The following is a 22406-nucleotide window of genomic DNA, read 5'->3' as shown; positions in this document are numbered from 1 at the left end:
TTTCACTAAATGCATAAGAATGCATATAGGGCAATTATGTCATATAATTAATTTAAAATATTGTTATGTATCTGTCAATTTGTTCTTGCTAATCTCAGAAATGACTGCACCGATATTGATGGAACTTTCACTCGCAGATAGCTAAGGTCATAAGGAGTAATATCGGGTACTTTTATTTTATAAATTTTATTTATTTTAATAAAAAAAATTGTTAAATATCATAATGTCAAAGTCGCAGGTAACTTCTAAAAAATGTGATTCTTTCCAAAGTAAATATATTTACTACATACTTTCTGTGTAATATAAAAGTTTCTGCCTGTAGAGTTAATAATGTTATTCAATCAAAAAGTAATAAAGTTAAAGATGGATTAATCACATTAGGTACATTAGTCGCCTGCCTCGCCCACATTTTATTAACTTCCTTATATTAGATCGTAAACCTACGTTTTTACAGTTATGGATCTTTTGTAATTCTATGACACCTTGCTTTGTTTATCACTTTTGTTTTGTGGCGACCCCAAATGATACCTATGGGATAAGGTAAAGGAAATGATGATAATCTGTGGCTCTTTATGAAATAAGTACTTAATTTATTAGGACATAAATGTGAAAGGGAGTTTGTTTTTTTATTATTTTAAAACCCTGAAATTTATTTTTCGGTTATTTAGGATGCTGATGGATATCGATTAATCATGTTTTTTTATACTTTATTATTATATTAGTGCCATCAACTTTTCTATGCGCCGTCCATGGTTGACTGATAGGTATGTATAATAATACATGTAAATGCACATATAAACTACCTAAGGTAAGAATTTTAGGTAGGTTATATGTGCATTAATATTAAATAAAATAATATAAAATATTAGATAAATAAAAAAGTTATTACTGGCAATATAAATATGAAAGTGAGTTTTTTTCTTTGTTACTTCTTAAAAGCTCAACAAAACCATGAAATTTATCTTATAATTAATTAGGATGGTAATGGATATTGGCTTCTTTTTATCTCAGTCAAGCATGTCTGTTAGGCTAACAAAGCCGTCGGTAAAAACTTATTCTTCATAAATTCAAAGAGCTTTTTAAAATTATACTCATATTAAAAATGTAATGTAAAAACCAAAATTAGGAACTTAAAAAAAAATAAAAAAAAAAGAAATTTTACCTTTTAGATGTTTTTAATTGTCATTTATATCATCTTTATATCTCCTTTAATATAATATACCTGCTACATGACATAAATACATAAGAATAATGCTTTAAACATTATTAGTTGCATTATAAATCTAGGTACGTAATAGTACAGGATAATGAATAAATATTTTTTTACGTTGTTAACTTTGATAAATAATCCACCAGCCAATCTCTGTTTGTCCTATCGTTGACTGGAAGAAAATGCCTCTAGGTGTTATGCCATTTGCACCTTTATTTATGTATTTGAGCATTGGATTGTTAATAAATCAATAAATAATTTTGTTTCGAAACCGTACTTACTACCATATTATAGAATAAAAGATACTTATAGCAAGAAGATAAATAATAGGTTATAAGGAATACCTATTAATTTAAATATTAGAGTAGGTGCTTATAAATTAAGCAGAATACAATAAGATCTGAAGTTATTATTCTTCTGTGTACATTTAACATATTATTTATTACAGCAGTTAAATTTCATGAGGCATAATTCTCCAAGGTAACGGTTAATCTAGAAGCCGTACATTTCATTGACATACTGTACATTCAGACAATATAAATATATATTTATATAGATGCAATGACAGAAATCATCAAACTGTGAACTGTCCGTAAATCAGATTAGGTTTCAACCATGTCGGGAATGATGTTATGCCGCCGCGTTCACGTCGCGTATGTTTACTTAAAATCACGTGGCGCCAAACTTACCGGTCCAAGGTTGTCAAAGCCGTGGCGCAGCGCTACATCGTGTGCCTCGTCGTGTCGCAGCGATCTCTTGAACCTGACCAGGAACGAGTTGGTAAACACCTCGCGGGAGGCTGTCGCCGCGATCAGCAGGGTCGCAGCCAAACATTGCAACCACATGTTCGCACTGTGGCCGACGACGGCTGACTGAGGCCTAACTCCGACTGACGTCACCAAATATCGACCAGGGTGCTGCACATGCGCACCACCCGTCACCATTCAGGCCCCAAGATCTAAGAGTCAAATTATGAAACGCTACATGTTCATTGTTAAAATTTACACTAAATCATAGCTGCTTAATGGCTCGTGTCTTCAGAGGGCGCTAATCGTATACCTAATAGCGTCTAATAAATTGCAAAAGATAATTACTAATTAAATTATTTAAAAAGATATAAATACATATTATTATATACCTATGACATATCTAATGTTTGTAATAGGATAAATTATATAAATATTGCGAAGTTTCATTAAATTAAATATTACATAATATTTACCTGTAAACATTTATGTGTATATTATGTATCTAAATTAATAATATCATTTACAAAATTGAGTTACAAAAACAACAGCTCTATTTGTTGTAGTTTCTCGGCTGTGACAGCCATTTTATAACATGCATTTGTCATGTTATTTAACCCTTCTCAAGCAGCTATATTGTTTTTGTTACGTACTTATTTATTTTCTTTGCTAAATGTTGATAATGGTGATCCCACCTGGGGCGTCTGCGCGTGGTTGATTGAATGGTGATTGAAATCTTCAATAAATGAGAATATTCCTCTTAAAAAGGCTGGCATCCTACTGTAATTTCCCTGATATAATAAGCTATACATTTTTCCTGTGCTCACTCTTCCAGACCAGGGGTATTATTCCCGTTCTGCGACCCTATTATCAATCCGCTATCTCTTCTGCACTAAAAGGGGCAGACAATAAGTCATAATTTCGATTGCATTGCAAAACTATTTTAATAAGACACATAATAGCTTTTTTATTTGCTGACCAATGAACTGTATGTATGGAGTTACCATATAAACTTATATATTATATAATTCTCATGTAAGACCCAGGGTATGTATTCAAGCGAGTAGTAATGAACTGAAGAAATTACCACAAAAAGTAATAAAAAAATTAATCCACTTTCCTTATCGAGTCTTACTAATCACGAGTGTAATATTCATCCATAAATCGGTGCGTAATGAAAAAGTAGGCAATAAATATAAATAGCGTCCAACAATAGCTACTATGGCAGAGTATAATATGTATCTTTTTCATGTAATAATAATATATTTTTTTAAGTGTGGCGATAGTGCTAGAGAACCAAAGATAGTTGGTGGAAGCTTTGCGAAAATAGCAGAGTACCCTCACTCAGTTTTTATGAACGCTCAATGTGACAGAAGACAATGGATTTGCGGAGCATCCGTCCTGAATCAGAGATTAATTCTAACGGCTGCTCATTGCGTATTCGGGTGTACGTTAAAAAATGATCGTATACAAACCTTGGTCGGCCACGAAAATTTAAAACATGTAAGTGAAGTCATCGATGACGTTTATCTACATCCAGTAATGGGAATTGTCACTAATCGTTAGTCGAACCTAAACATATGTAGGCAGGGACATTACCTTCACACTTCACTGCGTTTAATAAATATACCTAATACTTCGCGGAGACGCAAAGCATACATATTCAGATTTAATGTAGGTGGATCTTAATATATAATTTTTTAAAAATAAATTATCTCAGCAATAGCAACAGTCTATAATAAAACTCAACAAATTTTTAATTGAATGTGTTTACTTGTTGATATCTACTGTTAAATAAAAATTCATGAATTTGTTTTATGAAATTAAATTTATGCAAATTCAATAAAATCTTTTTTCCTTAATTAAACTACTATATTCGTAAACCTTCTCGATAGATCCAAGGATTAGAAACAAAGACTGTTCTATTTACATAATTCTTTTCAACATTTAGGTAATTAATCCGTCATGCTCGTGAACGGGTGCTGTTTGTGGGGACTGGTCTATACGGGTTATGAACATTAATTAGACTGTTTGCTTTTGACAAGTCCCCTCTTGTTGGTTTCTGTATTTTATAATAATTAAGTATAAGTATCTATATTACTTGGACATTAAGGTTTACAAACAAGTTATCTTAGCTACTTTATACTGCAAGCCCACCTTCAAGGTTCCGTAGAACAGATGGAAGCAATCAGAAAATCGATTCGATGCAATCAGCCAAATTAGCTTGTTTTTGTACAAATATTCAAGAGACGGTCAATCTAGATTTAATATAAGTAACAAGATATTATTTCAATGGTTCTTAATCTGTTATTAGGGAAATATTATGAGAAGAGTATCCAAATTTCTAATGCATAAATATTATGATGAAATATCAGTGAGTAATGATATAGCTTTAGCACGGTTGGAGAATGATATACCACTAGGAAGGCTAGTGCAACGTGTAACAATTTCTAGAAGATTCTCTCCGGAAATTACAAAAGCATATATAGCTGGATGGGGAGTCACATGTGTAAGTTTCATTCTTATTATTAGAAATACTTAGAACTAAGACGGCTACTTAATTTTAAAGCTTATGACGTAAATGAGGCTTCCCATATAATATGTGTGGGTTCCATATAATGTGTCTAACATGCTTATCCCATACTATGGATAAGCGTGTGATTATTTTCAATTTGTAGATATTAATTACAAAATGTATTCTCATAATAGCGAAGATATCCTGGATATCTTCGCCATTTCATATGCAACACCATTCTATATGCATACATACGTCTAATATAAAATAGCGGCTTGTTTGCTTAACAATAAAGAATGCAGTATTTTACCTACTGCGAATAATATGTAGTAAATAATGATATACAGAATATGTTACTGGGTATTTGGATCCAATAAGGCGATCCTACCGCCATCTCTCGGTTTAGTTTGGTTTGTTAACAGTATTATCATTATCAGAGAATCAGTCAGAAAGTTAAATTTAAATCTGGGACTTAATTACGATTAAGACGCGATTTCTAAACCACTATCAATAACGAGCTGAGAAATATTCTAACAGTAATCTTATTATTTAAAAGGATGACACTTACAAGATCACAAAGCGTCTAAAACATGTATCTCAGAAATTGAGATCAAAAACCAAATGTGCAGAACTTGGTGAATTAACAGCGGGGATGTTTTGCGCGGGAAGTCTGCGTGCCAACGATTCGCATCCATCACTGTAAGATTTATACTATTTACATACTTCTATTGACTAAAATTGAGTAAAAGAGAGTAGACTTAAACAAAAACTGACCTCATGCTCATTATGCTGGCGGGTGCAGCTTGCATTATCGTCCATAATTTATATAAGTTTTCTAAAACAATTCGATGATCCATTAATTCTTGCGAATAAACTAAGTTAGATAATGTGCCTGATAGTCTTATTTCATTTCTTCGACGCTATAAATATGTATTGTTAATACATATTTATATATTGGGGTATATTATTTGTTTTAATTTTATACATAAAATATGTCTGCTTAAGTATAATATATTTAAGTCTGCTTGCCTCACTTAAAACAAAACAAAATTTATCTGAAAACTGCAATTTGTTCTATTTTAATAGCACTATAGGTTATAATATATATTATATTTTCATTCTGTTCCTATATATAAGAGCAGTGTTAAGAACTATTATAAAACTTCATGAAATTGAATTGTCTGGTTTAAATACATAAAAAAATATTTTTGTTAATGTTTTTTTTTTGTTTTCTAAACAGGGGTGACTCTGGCAGTGCCTTAGTGGTAAATGGACATCAGCAAATAGGACTGGTATCATTCAGGATCTTAGAAATGCCGACTTTAATGGTATATACAAATGTCACGTACTACTACTCATGGATTACTGGAAATGCTAATATATTATTTTGTAATTAATACATATATAGTCATTTGACAACTCATAATTTAGAAATAAAAATTACAACACTTCATTTACTAATGAAGTGTTGTTTTTATATTTATGCCTTAAAATCTCAAGCCTATAAGTATCTTGTATACTATATACAATTAATATACTTCTATACAATTTTTTCCATGAAACAGTCACAAGTGCTCATTCATTTTGAAACTTTGAAGAAATTAACTAGATAATCTTTTACTTTAATAAATTTTCTTTCAATTACTTAATGAAGTAGATTCGATGAATATGGTACCTGCCTATGTAATTAAGCAACAGCTATCATTTACAAGATAGACCCACTGTTGACATTCCAGTTACATGAAAATAAATATTTATAAAGCAATATTGCCAATACTTTAAGTATGTTATTGAGAATATTATATCATTATGTAGACATAGACTGTTTGCAGAGAAATTACAAGTTAAATAAATATAAATATTATTTTAATCATTCTAAAATTAACAAAACAATCAAACCAAAATTGTTTTTATTAAACATAACATTATAGACTAAATTAAATTCCCTTTTCTTATCAATTTGTGGTACCAGTGGGTGAAGCTGCAGTACACTCCTTTTCCAAGGCATGAGAAGGTGGATGCTCCAAAACATTATCAATCAAACCAAATGCTTTAGCTTCCGATGGTGACATAAAGTAATCCCGCTCCATTGAATTCTGCACTTTCTCAGCTGCTAAACCTGTATGCCTGACATACAATGCATTGATTTGGGCTTTCAGCTTTAAAATCTCTTCTGCTTGAATTTGTATATCTGTGGCTTGTCCTCTTACTCCACCAGATGGTTGATGAATCATAATACGCGAGTTAGGGAGTGCATGACGCATACCAGGTGCCCCTGCCGCCAATAATAAAGATGCCATACTACACGCTTGACCAACGCACCATGTCGCAACTGGAGGAGTAATATATTGCATTGTATCATAAATACCTAAGCCGGATGTTACATTGCCACCCGGAGAATTAATGTATAAATGTACAGGCTTTTTACTAGATTCTGACTGTAAAAATAATAATTGAGCAACAACTAATGAACTGATATCGTCATTAATAGGTCCCATAAGGCAGATTATGCGTTCTCGAAGCAGTCTTGAGTAGATATCATATGCCCTTTCACCTCGTCCAGTTTGTTCAACTACAATTGGAATCATGCCGAGATGGGATGGTTCACTAGTACTAAAGCCCTTTGATACTTGCATTCTAGTTATATTCTTCACTGAGCACACTGCTCTTGTTATTTGTCGAAAGTAATTCAAAGCCATTTTCAAACACTAAGTTTTAGCCGGAAATATAGGTTATTCGTAATTAAAACTTGTTTTGAAGATATTCTATAATACAACATTCATTTATTCTTTTAAATATCTTAGTATTCTAGAGTATCGTAACTTAATTATAGATAAAGTTAATATAATCATTAAGTAATTGCCTTTTTAAACAATTTTTGTAACAATATAAACTGAAAATTGATTGACAACTTTACAATTTTGAATGACATATTACTGTCAATGTCAAAGTGATGTGAAAGCCAAAATTTGATTTTGCCAGCAAATAAATAAAAAAATTGCCAAATACTATGCTAATAAGCTAATTAATGACTCCTAAATGTAGGGTAATGAAGATCAATATTTTTTTCCTATATTCGTCCATCAAGAAAGACCAATATGAATATGACTTATAAAAATATCTATATTTAGTACCAAGACGTAGCAGTAACATTTACTATATTCAGTGTTTAGTAGGTAACAATTTGATTCTATTTGTCAATAAATTCATAATTTTGAAGAACTCCTTTCCTAAGCGTTTCCCATAAACCGTCTAAATTGAAATATTAACTAATAATGTGAAAAGAATATTATAGTTCAAGATACATCATATACTAAACCTACAGTATGTACTCTTAAATTACTTGCATTAATTTTCTTTGTGCTTGTTCACAAATAATAATAATAAATTAAATAATTCTAGAATAATGATATATATTTTCATAATTAAGAAAAACAAATCACTTAAAGAGTAGTCACAGTCATATACATTATTATACCTATAATTTAAAATAGCTGTATGAAGGAATAGGTAGGTTATTTATAATTAATATTACGAGGATGCAAAATCAGTTTCTTGTAATAAAATATTTGTATTACATCATATTATTTATTCTGGGGCTGGCGTCGTCTCAATTTCAATAAAGCCTCCTGCCTTTTCTTTTCAATTATCAATTTTAAATCAGTAGAATTACTAGTCTTCTGTTTATACACATTATTTATATTTGTTGATAATATGTTTGAATTTGAACTTAGAACCTTGGGTTGGAATTGACTTCTTGTAATTGCTGATTGTTGTGTATTTTGAGTGGCCTGAAATTGGCTGCTCTTTTGTGTTGATGTGAATGGTAACAATCTTTTCGCTATAAGTTTTTCTCTTGCCTGTATCCTTTTCCTTTCAATTTCATCTGGACTGCATTTTATTGGAGAATCCCCAGGATCTAAAATAAATTAAAGTATAATTTAAAACATTTAAATAATTTTTCACATGAGCTACTTAAAAGTAATTAAATTTCTAACTTAAATTTACTAAGTAATATTTTTATAGTAATCATAATATGCAGAAAAATATTACAACCATCTATAATATACATGATTAATTATAAAATTAGAATAGTGAAAAATAAGCACCTATAAATCAATTGGCTGTTTATAGGCTGTTATGGATTACTAAAATCGAAACTTGGGATTACTAAAATTAGTTTACTAAGCATTCACATAAAAACAAATACTAAAATAAAAGCATTAACTTTGTGTAAATTACCTTTAACAGAATCATTTCCATGAGGCATTGAGTTGTATCTTCCAAAAGCCATTCCACTTGTTGATGGTTTAATTAAAGTGTTGAAAGATGGTGATTCTGGCATAGAACTATGACGACCAAACACCTTCGGTGAAGGACTGCTATCATGAACTACTAACTCTTTAACTTTCCAGTCATCTTCTTTTGGAATGTTGAAATTAACTTTCCTGTTTGTTACAACTGGTATTTGAGTTAATTTCTCTAATGCACTATCATTTAAATCGCTAACTAAAGTATCAAATGAATCATTATTCAAATTAGGTGAATCACATTTTTTTATTTTTCTTACAGCTGGAGATTCTAACTTAATGCTGTTTAATATTGCATCCATTGAATCATCATTTATTTTAAAACTAAAATCTGGCTTTATATTTCTAATTTCTTTTTTGTATTTTTCATTACAAACTCTTTTAGCTGCACTTGGTTCATATTTTGATATGTTCTCTTCTACAACTTGACTGGCTTTTAAAAGACACTCATTCATTGAATCATCTGATTCTAAAGCTGTTTCAGGCTCATTTTTACTAAATTTTGAACTTAACACATTTCTTCTTAGGCATCTTGAACTTGTTTTCAAACCACTTTTGGGTGAATCTCTTGATGAATGCAGTGAGTCATTAAAAATATCCTCTTCTTTTTCAGATCTATTATTTTGTGATACACAATTGCTTGCTGTTTTTTTCCCTATTAATTCATGTAGATTTTGATTCAGTTCAATTAAGTCTTGAAATAGTTCACTCCTTTTCTGGGATGCTTTAACTACTTTACGTTTAGGCAATTGTCTTTCTATTACTTTATGTTTTGATGACTTTTTCGTTTTTCTACTTAACGGGGTTGAATTTTTTAAGCGAGCACTTAATGTATTTCCTGATTTTGGAGTATAAAAGTTCCAAACAACATCTGTTTCTCCCTCTGCACCATCCTGTGTACATAGAAATGGGACGGGACTACCGGCTTCCGAATCACATAATGAATCGCTGTCTCTAGATGGTGATTCTGCGTGTTCAGGCGTTGAACATGGTATTACTGAAAGAAGAAAATAAAAATTTTCGTCAATATATTAAGTATGTATTAAAATTTAATATAATCTAACTATTTTTTTTACGTGAAGGTCTTGAAACAACTTAACTTTTTATAACCTACCTTTATTTTTATTCTTTGACGCCACCATTCTTACAGATGAACTTTTTCTATTCATAAGTATATGTAACAAACAAATTTACTCACATATATAGAATTTGAATAAAATACAAATACTAACAAATACAAACTATTCTAACTAACCAATTAAACAGCGCAATGTACAGTACTAAACAAGATTTGACATTGACAAAATCAACTGTAAATTCAACGTCAGACGTTAAAATAATTACTGACGTCCTAATAAACCGTAGATATGTAATTATTGTATAGTATAAATCATATAATAATAATATAACACATAATGAAATACAATCAAATAATTATTTACAAGACTATAATTTGTTACTGTAGATAGAATTTTTCATGTATACTGGAAGCTCAGTCAAGAGTGTAAAGTCAATATTAGACAGTCTAATTCATCAGTCCTATTTTAAAGTTGAAAACACAGATCAAATTTTAAACGATCAACGTTGCATAAACCATTATTATATATAGCCTAAAAAAAGCGTATTATCTATACCGCACTTTAATTAAAGTGTTCAGTTTAAATTACTAGAAATATAACGTCAAACAAAACGGAATCATGGAAATACTACACAACACATACTTACGAAAATGAATATTTAAAAAAGTAATTATCATTCTTACTGCCACAATTTTTATAAAATCACAATAAACAAAAATTTTATATAAATTAATTTGATGGAAATAAAAAAATAAATTTTAATGTTTTTATAAGTTTTTTACACATAATGATTTTAAAAGATAAAGTTTAATAATCCGGTCAATTTTCGGTTTGATGAATAATATTACTGTATGATATGACGTACCTTTTAATTTGCCTACCTAAAACAATAATGATAAAAACCACAAATGGCGAAGCGTCTTTAACGAATTATGGATATAAATTATTATTCTTATGTACGAAATAGATTGAAATGCAATAAAATATTTACATTAGAAATTCAGTTGATATGTACTAGACACGATTAACCAATGTTACAAATAATAATAAAATAATACATTTTTAACGAATTCGGTTAATTTGCTGTTGTGCTTTTTAAAGCAGACTTTTTGTTTAAGCGGTTTTCGCTTGTTGGCAACTCTATTTTATTTCGTTTAGCTTGTAAAATAGTGAATTCTGAATTGTGAGTCAGTCAAATGTGGTCTTTGTAACTTGCTGTTTGTGTTCACTGTTACGTAACCGCGATGTTCTTTCGGAAGTGACATTTTATAGTGTAAAGTGATAAAGAACTCGTGGAAAATGTTGGCGGACGGTGAAATTGTTGGTGATGGTTCGTGGAACCTCACCGTTTACGTGACAGACTTAAATGAGAAACGTACTATGGTTGTGAAGGGCGACATGCACATCGGCGGGGTTATGTTGAAACTGACAGAGAGCTTCGGTGAGTTATTTAGTTTCTTACAGTTAGCAATTCTTCCATTATTTACGTATGTTCTAATAAAATTCAAATATTGGTTTCTGACCACTGCCTGTTCTTCGTTCGAACGTTTATAATCCAAAAGACCTAATACCGTTGTTGTTTTTTATTTTGTACAGATTCGGTTTAATTTAAAGTACCAATAATAATTATTGTACAGTTCAAACTAATGACCAAGGGAACCATTGCAATATTTATTAAGAAATTATGTACGCACGTACGTAATATGCAGGAAGGCTATTGTCCTTACACAATTCTTGTATAATTCAATTCATATCTCGTCTCATACATGCATACCACTTCTATATATTTATATATCTTCTGTTTTTGACTCCTTCACCAGTCATGATGATGATGATCAAGGTGTCAATCATCACATGATCATGATATGTGTGTGGCTTGGCACCTGCAGTAGATTAATTCACATATATAACCCACTGATGTTGCAGTCTAACCCACAAAAACTTGAAAATTCTCATAGAAATATTACTCTTTGACCAGAGTTGTTATGATAGTATTTCAACAACATTATGGTATTTTAATAACTATGTTTATATATTCTTTATTTAGTTATTATAATAGACAGAGTTGAGAGATAAGTAATATGTATGTAATGACTATTAAATTGTCTAGACACTATCTTAATACTATCATACTGCAATGACACAAGCATAATACAAATAACTATCCAACTCTATTTCGTATTTAAACTCTGTATGAATACAAGTTAAGTTTAAATACAAAAATGATTGAATGAATTGAACTGAAATGTCACAAATAAATATTACTAGTTGTCTACTGGATCTGGTGAGAAACACTGATTTAAATTTATTCAGAATTTCTGTTTTTATTCATATGATTTATTTACCAATGTAACTTCGACTATTAAACTCACTTTGACTTCCTCGATACAGGCATAACCTATTATGGAGTCGTCAATGAAATGTTTACTTAAGTTTTCTGAAAACATATATGTTTTGATGTCCTAATTTCATATCTTATTAACTAAAGATATATGACATACTTAAAGATCTAGCTGTTTATGTTAATAAAATTTACTGTTTATAGTAGTATTTAAATTATTTATCAGTTGTTATTATAATTATTTCCTACTGTATCAGAATTATCAATCTATTAGACATTTTTGTATACAAATATTTTGCCAATACTAGTATCATTAAGTGCTAGATAGCTGCCATAGTGCTAAATAATGTCACATGATGGGAATACTTTTTTCTATAAAAAATAATCTCATCAGGCATAATAAAGTATTAACACAGAAAAAATAATCAGTTATTAAATGTATCATCAGTACATAATGGCTATCATAATATCTTTTAAGTGTCTAATTACAAGCTCTAATTAATATTTGCCTGCATAATGTGTATACATGCAAAAAAGATGTTGAAACATTTAAACTGAGACATAAAAATCGTACACTAGTCAAGCATTTGTTTTTCTACACATTAACAAAGTAGTTAGAGACCAAGTAGGTGGAACCAGTGGCATATTTGAATAATGTATTCTCATAAACATTCCTTAATTATTGCAAACAAAACCACTGAACTTTAAGTAAAAAATTGGTGGCAGTACTTAGAACCTGTTTGCATTCCAATGTGTGATCAACCTTCCAACATTACCATTTTATCAGTATTCATATTCATTATTCCTCAGAAGCCAATGAAATACTGTCTTGTTTAAGCAGGGCTGGCAAACTTAAAACATCATGCTACAGTACAGCTTTTTACATATAAATTTGGCCTCAATTTGGCTCTTGATTTTTGTATTTTGCTGATTTCCATAGGCAAAATCTCATACAAATTTGTACAAGAGTTAAAAACCTTTATGTTGATTATTGAAGATCAAAAATGTTGTAGCATGGAATGTCCTTGTACCAAATATCTCGTACCTATATGTTATTGGCAACCCTGATACGAAGCAATAAAGTAGTACATGATGTAAAGATGAAGCGAAAGAGACATTATAATTATGAACGAACGAGACAGAATATGCGCGTACACATCGCGGATGCACGCGTCCTTTGCGAATGCTACGCTTCCAAAGACAGGTTTTTGCTCCCTCATCCGCAAGAAATATAGAGGAGATAAAACATGCATTTTAACATGACACTTAAATATCTATCTTCTAGATTACTTTTAATAGAATTATTATTAGGAGATACCGCCGGCATAGATACCCCACTTGCACTATTGGTGTCTAGTGGTGGAACATCAATGAATGATGAAGACTGCAGATAAAATCACCCCCCGTGTGGAACTCGCCAGAACTTATTTGCGCTAATCCTAGCATAGAATATTCGTAGCTAACGGGCCGTTACTCCCAACCAAGCTAATATTATAAAGACGAAAGCACGGCTCAACCGTTTTTTATGGATGTTACGTATGACAGGTATTTTTCATATCGGTATATTAGTTTCGTTTATAATGCTTTTTGAGAACAAAATTTTCATATATACATATATATGTATCTATAGTGCTACATTGTTAGTATTTAGTGTTAATCTGTTGTAGTGTTCAGTGTATAGTATAGTATCTGTTTAGTGTATCTTTTGTAACGTAAACAGTCTTTAAATTTTCTACCTACGCCAATATCAACACGATAAATAACTTTCAAAATGGCGTCGAATATTCGCCCACTTTGCTCCAAAGTTGCATGACTGATTTAAAGTAATATTTAGGTAGGTACAACATTCTTGTTTGATCACGCCATGACTAATATAAAAATATTAATATTTTAACATATAGAAATGTTTCGGGCTATAATAAATTATCACATGCAGCGTTTAGACTTTACCCAGATCATTGGAATAAATATTTGGGTTTTCCCTCGTTTTACCCAGTGAAGGAATGTATTGGAGTACTTTGTATATATTATTTTTTACATATTGCGGATTTTACACGTTAGTCATGTCTTGCCACATGCAAGCTCCCAACATTTGGCAAATAAGCCTTGCATATGTGTGAAAACTAAGACATTCCATCTAGGGGTACAGAGACAAATGTTAATACGTTTCCAATTTTGGGAGAAATATAGTACGCATGTATTAAATACACACCACGAGATGTTATTAATGAATACTGTCCGGACAATATACATTTGAAGAAGGGGTGCTTTATATAAAATCTTACTAATATTATAAACGCGGAAGTTTGTAAGAGATTTAATGAAACTTCACAATAATATAACTTACACATCAGAATAACAAATGGGCTATAAATTTCAGGCGGGTGAAACCGCAGGCTAGTTATGTATAATCCAGGGAAGCTCAAGAAAGGAAAGGGTGGGGAAATCCTGATTAGTAAAGATATATCACAAACTTCACATTAATCTAGCAGTCGAAAATACGCGGTTCTTTTCTTTAAGGCTCGCAACTGTTTTGGTAATGAAAGTGATATTCTTATCACCAAAATGTAGATACTTATCAAAATTATGAACACCGCGTTCCACCTCGTATCTCGTATTCTAACTATGTGGCCCTTGCCCACCAAAAGGTTGCCGACCGCTGCCTTAATCCTATAATCTCTACACATAGACTGACTTCACGCTAAACTTGTTACTAATTTATATAAGCTAAACTAAATAGCATTAAATATTAATATGCTTGACATGGTGTGCCGAGAGAGTTAAATAGTTTAGATTTACCTTTTATTACTTTGTGTATTTCTGCTTAAGCTATTTTTGATACCTATTAGATATTGATTAATTTCCCAAAATAATAAGCAATATATCAACGGTTTCAACTGTATACTTGATAGTTACGATTAGATTATATAACTTGTATACAAGTAGGTACAACATTGATACAATATTGTACGTACTTCACAAATTTATATAATCTATATCTTCAAAATAAATACAAATCAATTGCCGATATGTCCTAAGCATATCACTGCACCTATTTGGATAAGTCTTGTTTTGTTGGATTTGTAATTGTCGACACAAAATTTGTATGAAAGAAAATGTTTGTATAGTTGTACGGATTATAATAAAAAAATTGGAAGATTTGGTCTCATTCTCCAATTAACAAAGCTTCAGATATTATTATTAATTCAAAAAATAATAACTTGCCGAATTCCTTGAAGGCAGAGATGCACAAACACAAGTACCAAGGCGCCATGTTGCGTATCCGGCGCCTCCCCCCCTTTGCAGCCGGAGTAGATAAGGCGTTATCATCCGCTCATTGTTCCTCTATGCCTATTCTGATGAGGTACTCAGTCAATAGTTGACACTCGACCAATAGGTAAAGGGCGTTGACATACCGACATAATTACTAAGGGCCGTGACACATCGACTAGATTCAGTTATTTTTTTTTTATAAATTTCGTTACAAATATAAACTCCATTTATAGGGTTCCAAACGCACTTCTTAGGCGATAGGTGCGACTTTCTTAACAGCTCTATATTTCACAAATTAATTTGATAATTGTGGGCCATTGAAAGAATAAAATTTTAAAGAATTTCTATCGGTGATTGTCTTAGTTGTCTTCACCAAGACCCAAGGGAAGGTTCTTTACAATAAACAAAGAAGCACAGTTTACTGCTTCTTCGTATATTATGTGATATAGAAAGAGATACCTTAAGTCACTATTGTACATTTGTATGAAATGTTGCAGAGTGAACAATATAAATGAAGTAAGTAAAATAAATTATATTTTATATCCGTAGCATCTAAACCACTAGACTGAGTACAGCCACCTATTGAACATTTCATTTTATTCTGTGATAAAGCACCGCTATCGTGCCCATGTAGAAGATCCCTAACTATTGTTTGCGCTGTCTACGTAACTAATTGTATTCAATTAATCCTTATCTGGCGATGTTAAAAGCTACTGATGCCCGTTTTTGGGAAATTTTCCATACATTACCCGTAAAAGCTTATTTCCACGTGCGTCAAATGGGAAACATGTAATTTAATTTGGAAGATAATACCGACGTTATCTCCTAATAATGAATGCCTTGTTTTGATGTCCTGTTCTTACTATCAATGAACCCGCATTGTGCTGATCTCAAAAGCAGTGAATAGATCTCTTTATGCTGTAATACTCCTTGCAACACAACACTGTGTACCTAAAGGATTATATTTCATGCACACTGCTGCAAATTCCGTTTATGTATATCGATGGATTCCTTAATTAGTATTTTCAGCACTGGCAGTAATTGTATTTATTTATTCTCTTGCGACCTTATTTTTTGTTTTGTAACGGCCTCCATAGTCGAATGATTGAATACGCTGGCTATCGATGGTCACAGGTAATATGAATATTGGTGTTCTTTGTCTTTATTGGTATTGATCCGGTTTTTATTCCTATTTATTTTAAAACGCATTTAGCAAAAAAATATATATTATCTAGGTACCTATAGTACAAGTATAAGCTTTACTTCCTTTGAAACTGGGTGATACTGAATGAGTTGTACAGGATTATTTATTTATATCATATCATACACTTGATCGTTTCAAGAATCCTTTTTATCTTTAATTCATACGATAACCTTGAGTATTTCACTAACATTGATATGTTACTACTTATTCACTAGTACCAATGTAACGTTATTTCATGAAACATAGTTATAGTTGAACATTTGTTAAGTATTTTCATTAACTTGGTGACGTCACTCTAGTTAGATATTTGACACAAAAAATGGAATACTTTCTACGGATGTTAGATATCAGTGGTCGTCTAAGATCAAGATAGTGCTGAAACTAACTAAGGCTCTGACAGCCGGAGGCTAACGGTTGCGCGCATTCCTCGTCCCTCTGACACCAAGTCATTCCGGAGTTCTTTATGTACTTCTGTTTCTATACTAACACTTTATTGTTCTAATTTATAGTAAGAAAAAATTCTTTTACACATTCCGTATGATTAATGATCTGGATCATGGTTGAAGGAGCATATTGAATCTCAGAAATTAAAACAATAGCTAGTATAATATTCCGCACACTATTTTAGAATTACAGAAATGCTTTTTAAAATTTATGTATTCATATACCACAAGCAACTGTACTATACATAAAATAGATTTTAGTATATTAGAGGATTAAAATATTATTTAATCAATTGTACAAGCACTAACGTATCGTAATTATGTATCGATATTGGTTATTATATAATAAATGCGAAAGTGGATCTGTTTTTTACGTTTTCACGGCAAAATTATTGAACGGAGATTAATGTAATATGACGTGAACACAGAAATTGAACGGACACTTATTATCTTTTATCTCAAAAACGCAGGCGTTGTCGCGGATAATAGCTATTATATTCAACAGCCTATCCTGTTAAGTACAACTCAGATTGACTACAATTAATTCCAATAATAGTAAGACCATTGCTTCCATATGGGTCTTGGCGAGGTGAACAACAATGTTTTAGCGGGCCATAATTGCAGAACCTAACTTTCTGTATGGTAATCCCAGGCCTTATAAAGCTCGTGCTTAATATTTCAGTAGAGATCTTCTGCTGTGGGCATACTAGTTGTCACGTTTGCGCTCCTTCACAACACGTTCTAAGTTATTTGCAATGTAAATGCGACGGCTACTTAGGTAGGTTATTAATATTATTTATTACAACATACTAAGCAATTATTGGTTTCAATGTGTGTGTGATATTTAAAATAGACAATTAGGAATTAATTACGTGGTCGAGGAATGAATGGAAATTTTTATTTATTACTAATAACTGGCTTGTTTGGACAGTGGTTAATGTATGTAACTTAAAAATAATTTTATATAAACATTTATCCCCTATTATCTAATACCAACTTTAAGATATTGAACTTTCAAAAACTCTATATGTGTTTTTAACCTTATAGCCCAAGAGCCCACGACTGCCAGACATACGTCATTTTAATAAACGTGAAAGTTCTTGTATGTGTGTCCCCAACACAGGTAAGAACGATCCCCAAATATGAAACCTGGATCGTGGTTCCTTTGGCAGGTACCAGGTAACAAAGGTGTAAAAAAAATCATACCAAATTCGTTATTTTAAGAAACTCCATATTTTCATATATTGTTCGTAGCACTATTATAACTTGCGCTGCTCATTGCCAGACACGTAGTGTGGTTCCAACCCCCCGCCGGACCCCCTAAACTATACTATTTTAGAAATAAACTTACGTCATTTTAATAAAGCTGAAATTTATATATATTATTGAGAGTTCTCTCAAACTGAGTTTCCTAAATTGCCAGACAGTTTTCTTGGTTCCTTATCATACCAGACTCATTGAAACCGTATATTGGGTAACAACGGTGTATACAATTTCATATCAAAATCGTTATTTTAAGATGCTCCATTTTTTCACATATTGCTCGTAACAGTATTATAACTTGCTCTGCTCATTGCCAGACCCTTAGTGTGGTTCCAACCCTCCGCCGGACCCCCCTAAACTATACTATTTTATAAATAAACTTACGTCATTTTAATAAAGCTGAAATTTATATATATTATTGAGAGTTCTCTCAAACTGAGTTTCCTAAATTGCCAGACAGTTTTCTTGGTTCCTTATTCCACCAGAATCATTGAAACCGTATATTGGGTAACAACGGTGTATACAATTTCATATCAAATTCGTTATTTTAAGATGCTCCATTTTTTCACATATTGCTCGTAACAGTATTATAACTTGCTCTGCTCATTGCCAGACCCTTAGTGTGGTTCCAACCCCCCGCCGGACCCCCCTAAACTATACTATTTTGTAAATAAACTTACGTCATTTTAATAAAGCTAAAATTTATATATATTATTGAGAGTTCTCTCAAACTGAGTTTCCTAAATTGCCAGACAGTTTTCTTGGTTCCTTATCCTACCAAACTCATTGAAACCGTATATTGGGTAACAACGGTGTATACAATTTCATATCAAATTCGTTATTTTAAGATGCTCCATTTTTTCACATATTGCTCGTAACAGTATTATAACTTGCTCTGCTCGTTGCCAGACCCTTAGTGTGGTTCCAACCCCCCGCGGGACCCCCCAAACTATACTATTTTATAAATAAATTTACGTTACTTTAATAAAGCTGTAATTTATATATATTATTGAGAGTTCACTCAAACTGAGTTTCCTAAATTGCCAGACAGTTTTCTTGGTTACTTATCCTACCAGACTCATTGAAACCGTATATTGGGTAACAACGGTGTATACAATTTCATATCAAATTCGTTATTTTAAGATGCTCCATTTTTTCACATATTGCTCGTAACAGTATTATAACTTGCTCTGCTTATTGCCAGACCCTTAGTGTGGTTCCAACCCCCCGCCGGACCCCCCTAAACTATACTAATTTATAAATAAACTTACGTCATTTTAATAAAGCTGAAATTCATATATATTATTGAGAGTTCTCTCAAACTGAGTTTCCTAAATTGCCAGACAGTTTTCTTGGTTCCTTATCATACCAGACTCATTGAAACCGTAGATTGGGTAACAACGGTGTATACAATTTCATATCAAATTCGTTATTTTAAGATGCTCCATTTTTTCACATATTGCTCGTAACAGTATTATAACTTGCTCTGCTCATTGCCAGACACTTAGTATGGTTCCAACACCCCGCCGGACCCCCCCACACTATATTATTTTATAAATAAACTTACGTCATTTTAATAAAGCTGAACCTTATACACATTATTGAGAGAACTATTAAACTGAGTTTCCTAAATTGCCAGACAGTTTTCTTGGTTCCTTATCCTACCAAACTCATTGAAACCGTATATTGGGTAACAACGGTGTATACAATTTCATATCAAATTCGTTATTTTAAGATGCTCCATTTTTTCACATATTGCTCGTAACAGTATTATAACTTGCTCTGCTCGTTGCCAGACCCTTAGTGTGGTTCCAACCCCCGCGGGACCCCCCCCCAACCTATACTATTTTATAAATAAATTTACGTTATTTTAATAAAGCTGAACTTTATATATGTTATTGAGAGAACTATTAAAATGAGTTTCCTAAATTGCCAGACAGTTTTCTTGGTTCGACAACGATCAGAGCAAGTTATAATACTGTTACGAGCAATATGTGAAAAAATGGAGCATCTTAAAATAACGAATTCGGTATGAAATTGTATACACCGTTGTTACCCAATATACGGTTTCAATGAGTCTGGTAGGATAAGGAACCAAGAAAACTGTCTGGCAATTTAGGAAACTCAGTTTAATAGTTCTCTCAATAATATATATAAGGTTCAGCTTTATTAAAATGACGTAAGTTTATTTATAAAATAGTATAGTTTAGGGGGTTCGGCGGGGGTTGGAACCACACTAAGGGTCTGGCAACGAGCAAAGCAAGTTATAATACTGTTACGAGCAATATGTGAAAAAATGGAGCATCTTAAAATAACGAATTTGATATGAAATTGTATACACCGTTGTTACCCAATATACGGTTTCAATGAGTCTGGTAGGATAAAGAACCAAGAAAACTGTCTGGCAATTTAGGAAACTCAGTTTGAGAGAACTCTCAATAATATATATAAATTTCAGCTTTATTAAAATGACGTAAGTTTATTTATAAAATAGTATAGTTTAGGGGGGTCCGGCGGGGGGTTGGAACCACAGTAAGGGTCTGGCAATGAGCAGAGCAAGTTATAATACTGTTACGAGCAATATGTGAAAAAATGGAGCATCTTAAAATAACGAATTTGATATGAAATTGTATACACCGTTGTTACCCAATATACGGTTTCAATGAGTCTGGTATGATAAGGAACCAAGAAAACTGTCTGGCAATTTAGGAAACTCAGTTTAATAGTTCTCTCAATAATATATATAAAGTTCAGCTTTATTAAAATGACGTAAGTTTATTTATAAAATAGTATAGTTTAGGGGGGTCCGGCGGGGCGTTGGAACCACACTACGTGCCTGGCAATGAGCAGCGCAAGTTATAATAATGCTACGAACAATATGTGAAAAAATGGAGCATCTTAAAATAACGAATTTGACATGAAATTGTATACACCGTTGTTATCCAATATACGGTTTCAATGATTCTGGTATTATAAGGAGCCAAGAAAAACTGTCTGGCAATTTAGGAAACTCAGTTTGAGAGAACTCTCAATAATATATATAAATTTTAGCTTTATTAAAATGACGTAAGTTTATTTACAAAATAGTATAGTTTAGGTGGGTCCGGCGGGGGGTTGGAACCACACTAAGGGTCTGGCAATGAGCAGAGCAAGTTATAATACTGTTACGAGCAATATGTGAAAAAATGGAGCATCTTAAAATAACGAATTTGATATGAAATTGTATACACCGTTGTTACCCAATATACGGTTTCAATAAGTCTGGTAGGATAAGGAACCAAGAAAACTGTCTGGCAATTTAGGAAACTCAGTTTGAGAGAACTCTCAATAATATATATAAATTTCAGCTTTATTAAAATGACGTAAGTTTATTTCTAAAATAGTATAGTTTAGGGGGTCCGGCGGGGGTTGGAACCACACTACGTGTCTGGCAATGAGCAGCGCAAGTTATAATAGTGCTACGAACAATATATGAAAATATGGAGTTTCTTAAAATAACGAATTTGGTATGATTTTTTTACACCTTTGTTACCTGGTACCTGCCAAAGGAACCACGATCCAGGTTTCATATTTGGGGATCGTTCTTACCTGTGTTGGGGACACACATACAAGAACTTTCACGTTTATTAAAATGACGTATGTCTGGCAGTCGTGGGCTCTTGCTCTATTACAACAAAAGCGTAAGTACGTTACCATACCTTATCAATATTCATGGACTTAACTATAAAAATAACGACATTTCATATAAACTTTAATTCATTATGTTATTCCCTTATTTTCCTTGATTTTGAGAAATCCTTTCATAGTTAATGCCTACATCACGGAAGGAACTTCTTTTCAAAATTTCATGGTATTCTAAGCCTACTTACTTATGTAAATATAGCGTATAATAAAAAATATTATGGGGCTTAAATTTTTGTAATAAGTACGAGGTAGTAACTATCAGTCTGATTCTAATCAGATATCATTGATCCAAAAGTATTCGACCGGTTAGAAATCGATCAATGTAATAATGAAAGTTG

The 22406-nt window shown here is 31.9% G+C and overlaps 4 protein-coding genes across 6 annotated transcripts in view; 1 reads left to right on the top strand and 3 right to left on the bottom strand.

Moving 5' to 3' along the window:
• Positions 1 to 2154, bottom strand: part of LOC131851727 (neuroendocrine convertase 2) — a 90450-nt gene extending 88296 nt beyond the window's left edge. Inside the window, exon 1 of the mRNA XM_059202269.1 lies at positions 1900 to 2154. Coding sequence (XP_059058252.1) covers positions 1900 to 2154 — 255 coding nt within the window. The remainder of the gene's footprint in view (positions 1 to 1899) is intronic.
• LOC131851726 (unc-112-related protein-like) overlaps positions 1 to 22406 on the top strand; it is a 331640-nt gene that overhangs the window by 266624 nt on the left and 42610 nt on the right. The window contains exon 1 of one of the 3 annotated variants that reach the window (XM_059202266.1): positions 11053 to 11301. The exons of 1 other annotated variant lie outside the window; for it this stretch is intronic. In XM_059202266.1, the coding sequence (XP_059058249.1) occupies positions 11160 to 11301 (142 nt within the window). In that variant the 5' untranslated portion in view covers positions 11053 to 11159. Of the gene's footprint in view, positions 1 to 11052; positions 11302 to 22406 lie in introns of those variants that run through there. One more of the 3 variants, XM_059202267.1, reaches the window with a different exon arrangement.
• LOC131851729 (ATP-dependent Clp protease proteolytic subunit) lies at positions 6321 to 7345 on the bottom strand. Its single transcript, XM_059202272.1, has one exon. It carries the CDS (start codon positions 7168 to 7170, stop codon positions 6427 to 6429), a length of 744 nt encoding a protein of 247 aa, XP_059058255.1. The 5' UTR covers positions 7171 to 7345; the 3' UTR covers positions 6321 to 6426.
• On the bottom strand, positions 7939 to 10067 carry LOC131851728 (uncharacterized). Its single transcript, XM_059202270.1, has 3 exons — positions 9896 to 10067; positions 8714 to 9778; positions 7939 to 8390 (listed from the first exon to the last, which is right to left on the bottom strand). Exons 1-3 carry the CDS (start codon positions 9948 to 9950, stop codon positions 8056 to 8058), a joined length of 1455 nt encoding a protein of 484 aa, XP_059058253.1. The 5' UTR covers positions 9951 to 10067; the 3' UTR covers positions 7939 to 8055.

The sequence above is a fragment of the Achroia grisella genome, unplaced genomic scaffold, assembly GCF_030625045.1.
Source record: "Achroia grisella isolate CSIRO2021 unplaced genomic scaffold, CSIRO_AGI_Agris_v1 utg807, whole genome shotgun sequence".
Taxonomy (NCBI): domain Eukaryota; kingdom Metazoa; phylum Arthropoda; class Insecta; order Lepidoptera; family Pyralidae; genus Achroia; species Achroia grisella.
Note: the sequence above shows the minus strand (reverse complement) of the source record. Positions and strands in the feature narration are given on the sequence as shown.

Bases quoted from the DNA above. Each gene is read 5' to 3' on its own strand.
- LOC131851728 (XM_059202270.1), bottom strand. From the start codon at position 9,950: ATGAATAGAAAAAGTTCATCTGTAAGAATGGTGGCGTCAAAGAATAAA. The intron at 9,779-9,895 runs GTAGGTTATAAA...TTCTTCTTTCAG, and splicing joins GTCAAAGAATAAAAATAAAG to TAATACCATGTTCAACGCCT. The intron at 8,391-8,713 runs GTAATTTACACA...AATTTATTTTAG, and splicing joins TGGAAATGATTCTGTTAAAG to ATCCTGGGGATTCTCCAATA.
- LOC131851729 (XM_059202272.1), bottom strand. From the start codon at position 7,170: ATGGCTTTGAATTACTTTCGACAAATAACAAGAGCAGTGTGCTCAGTG.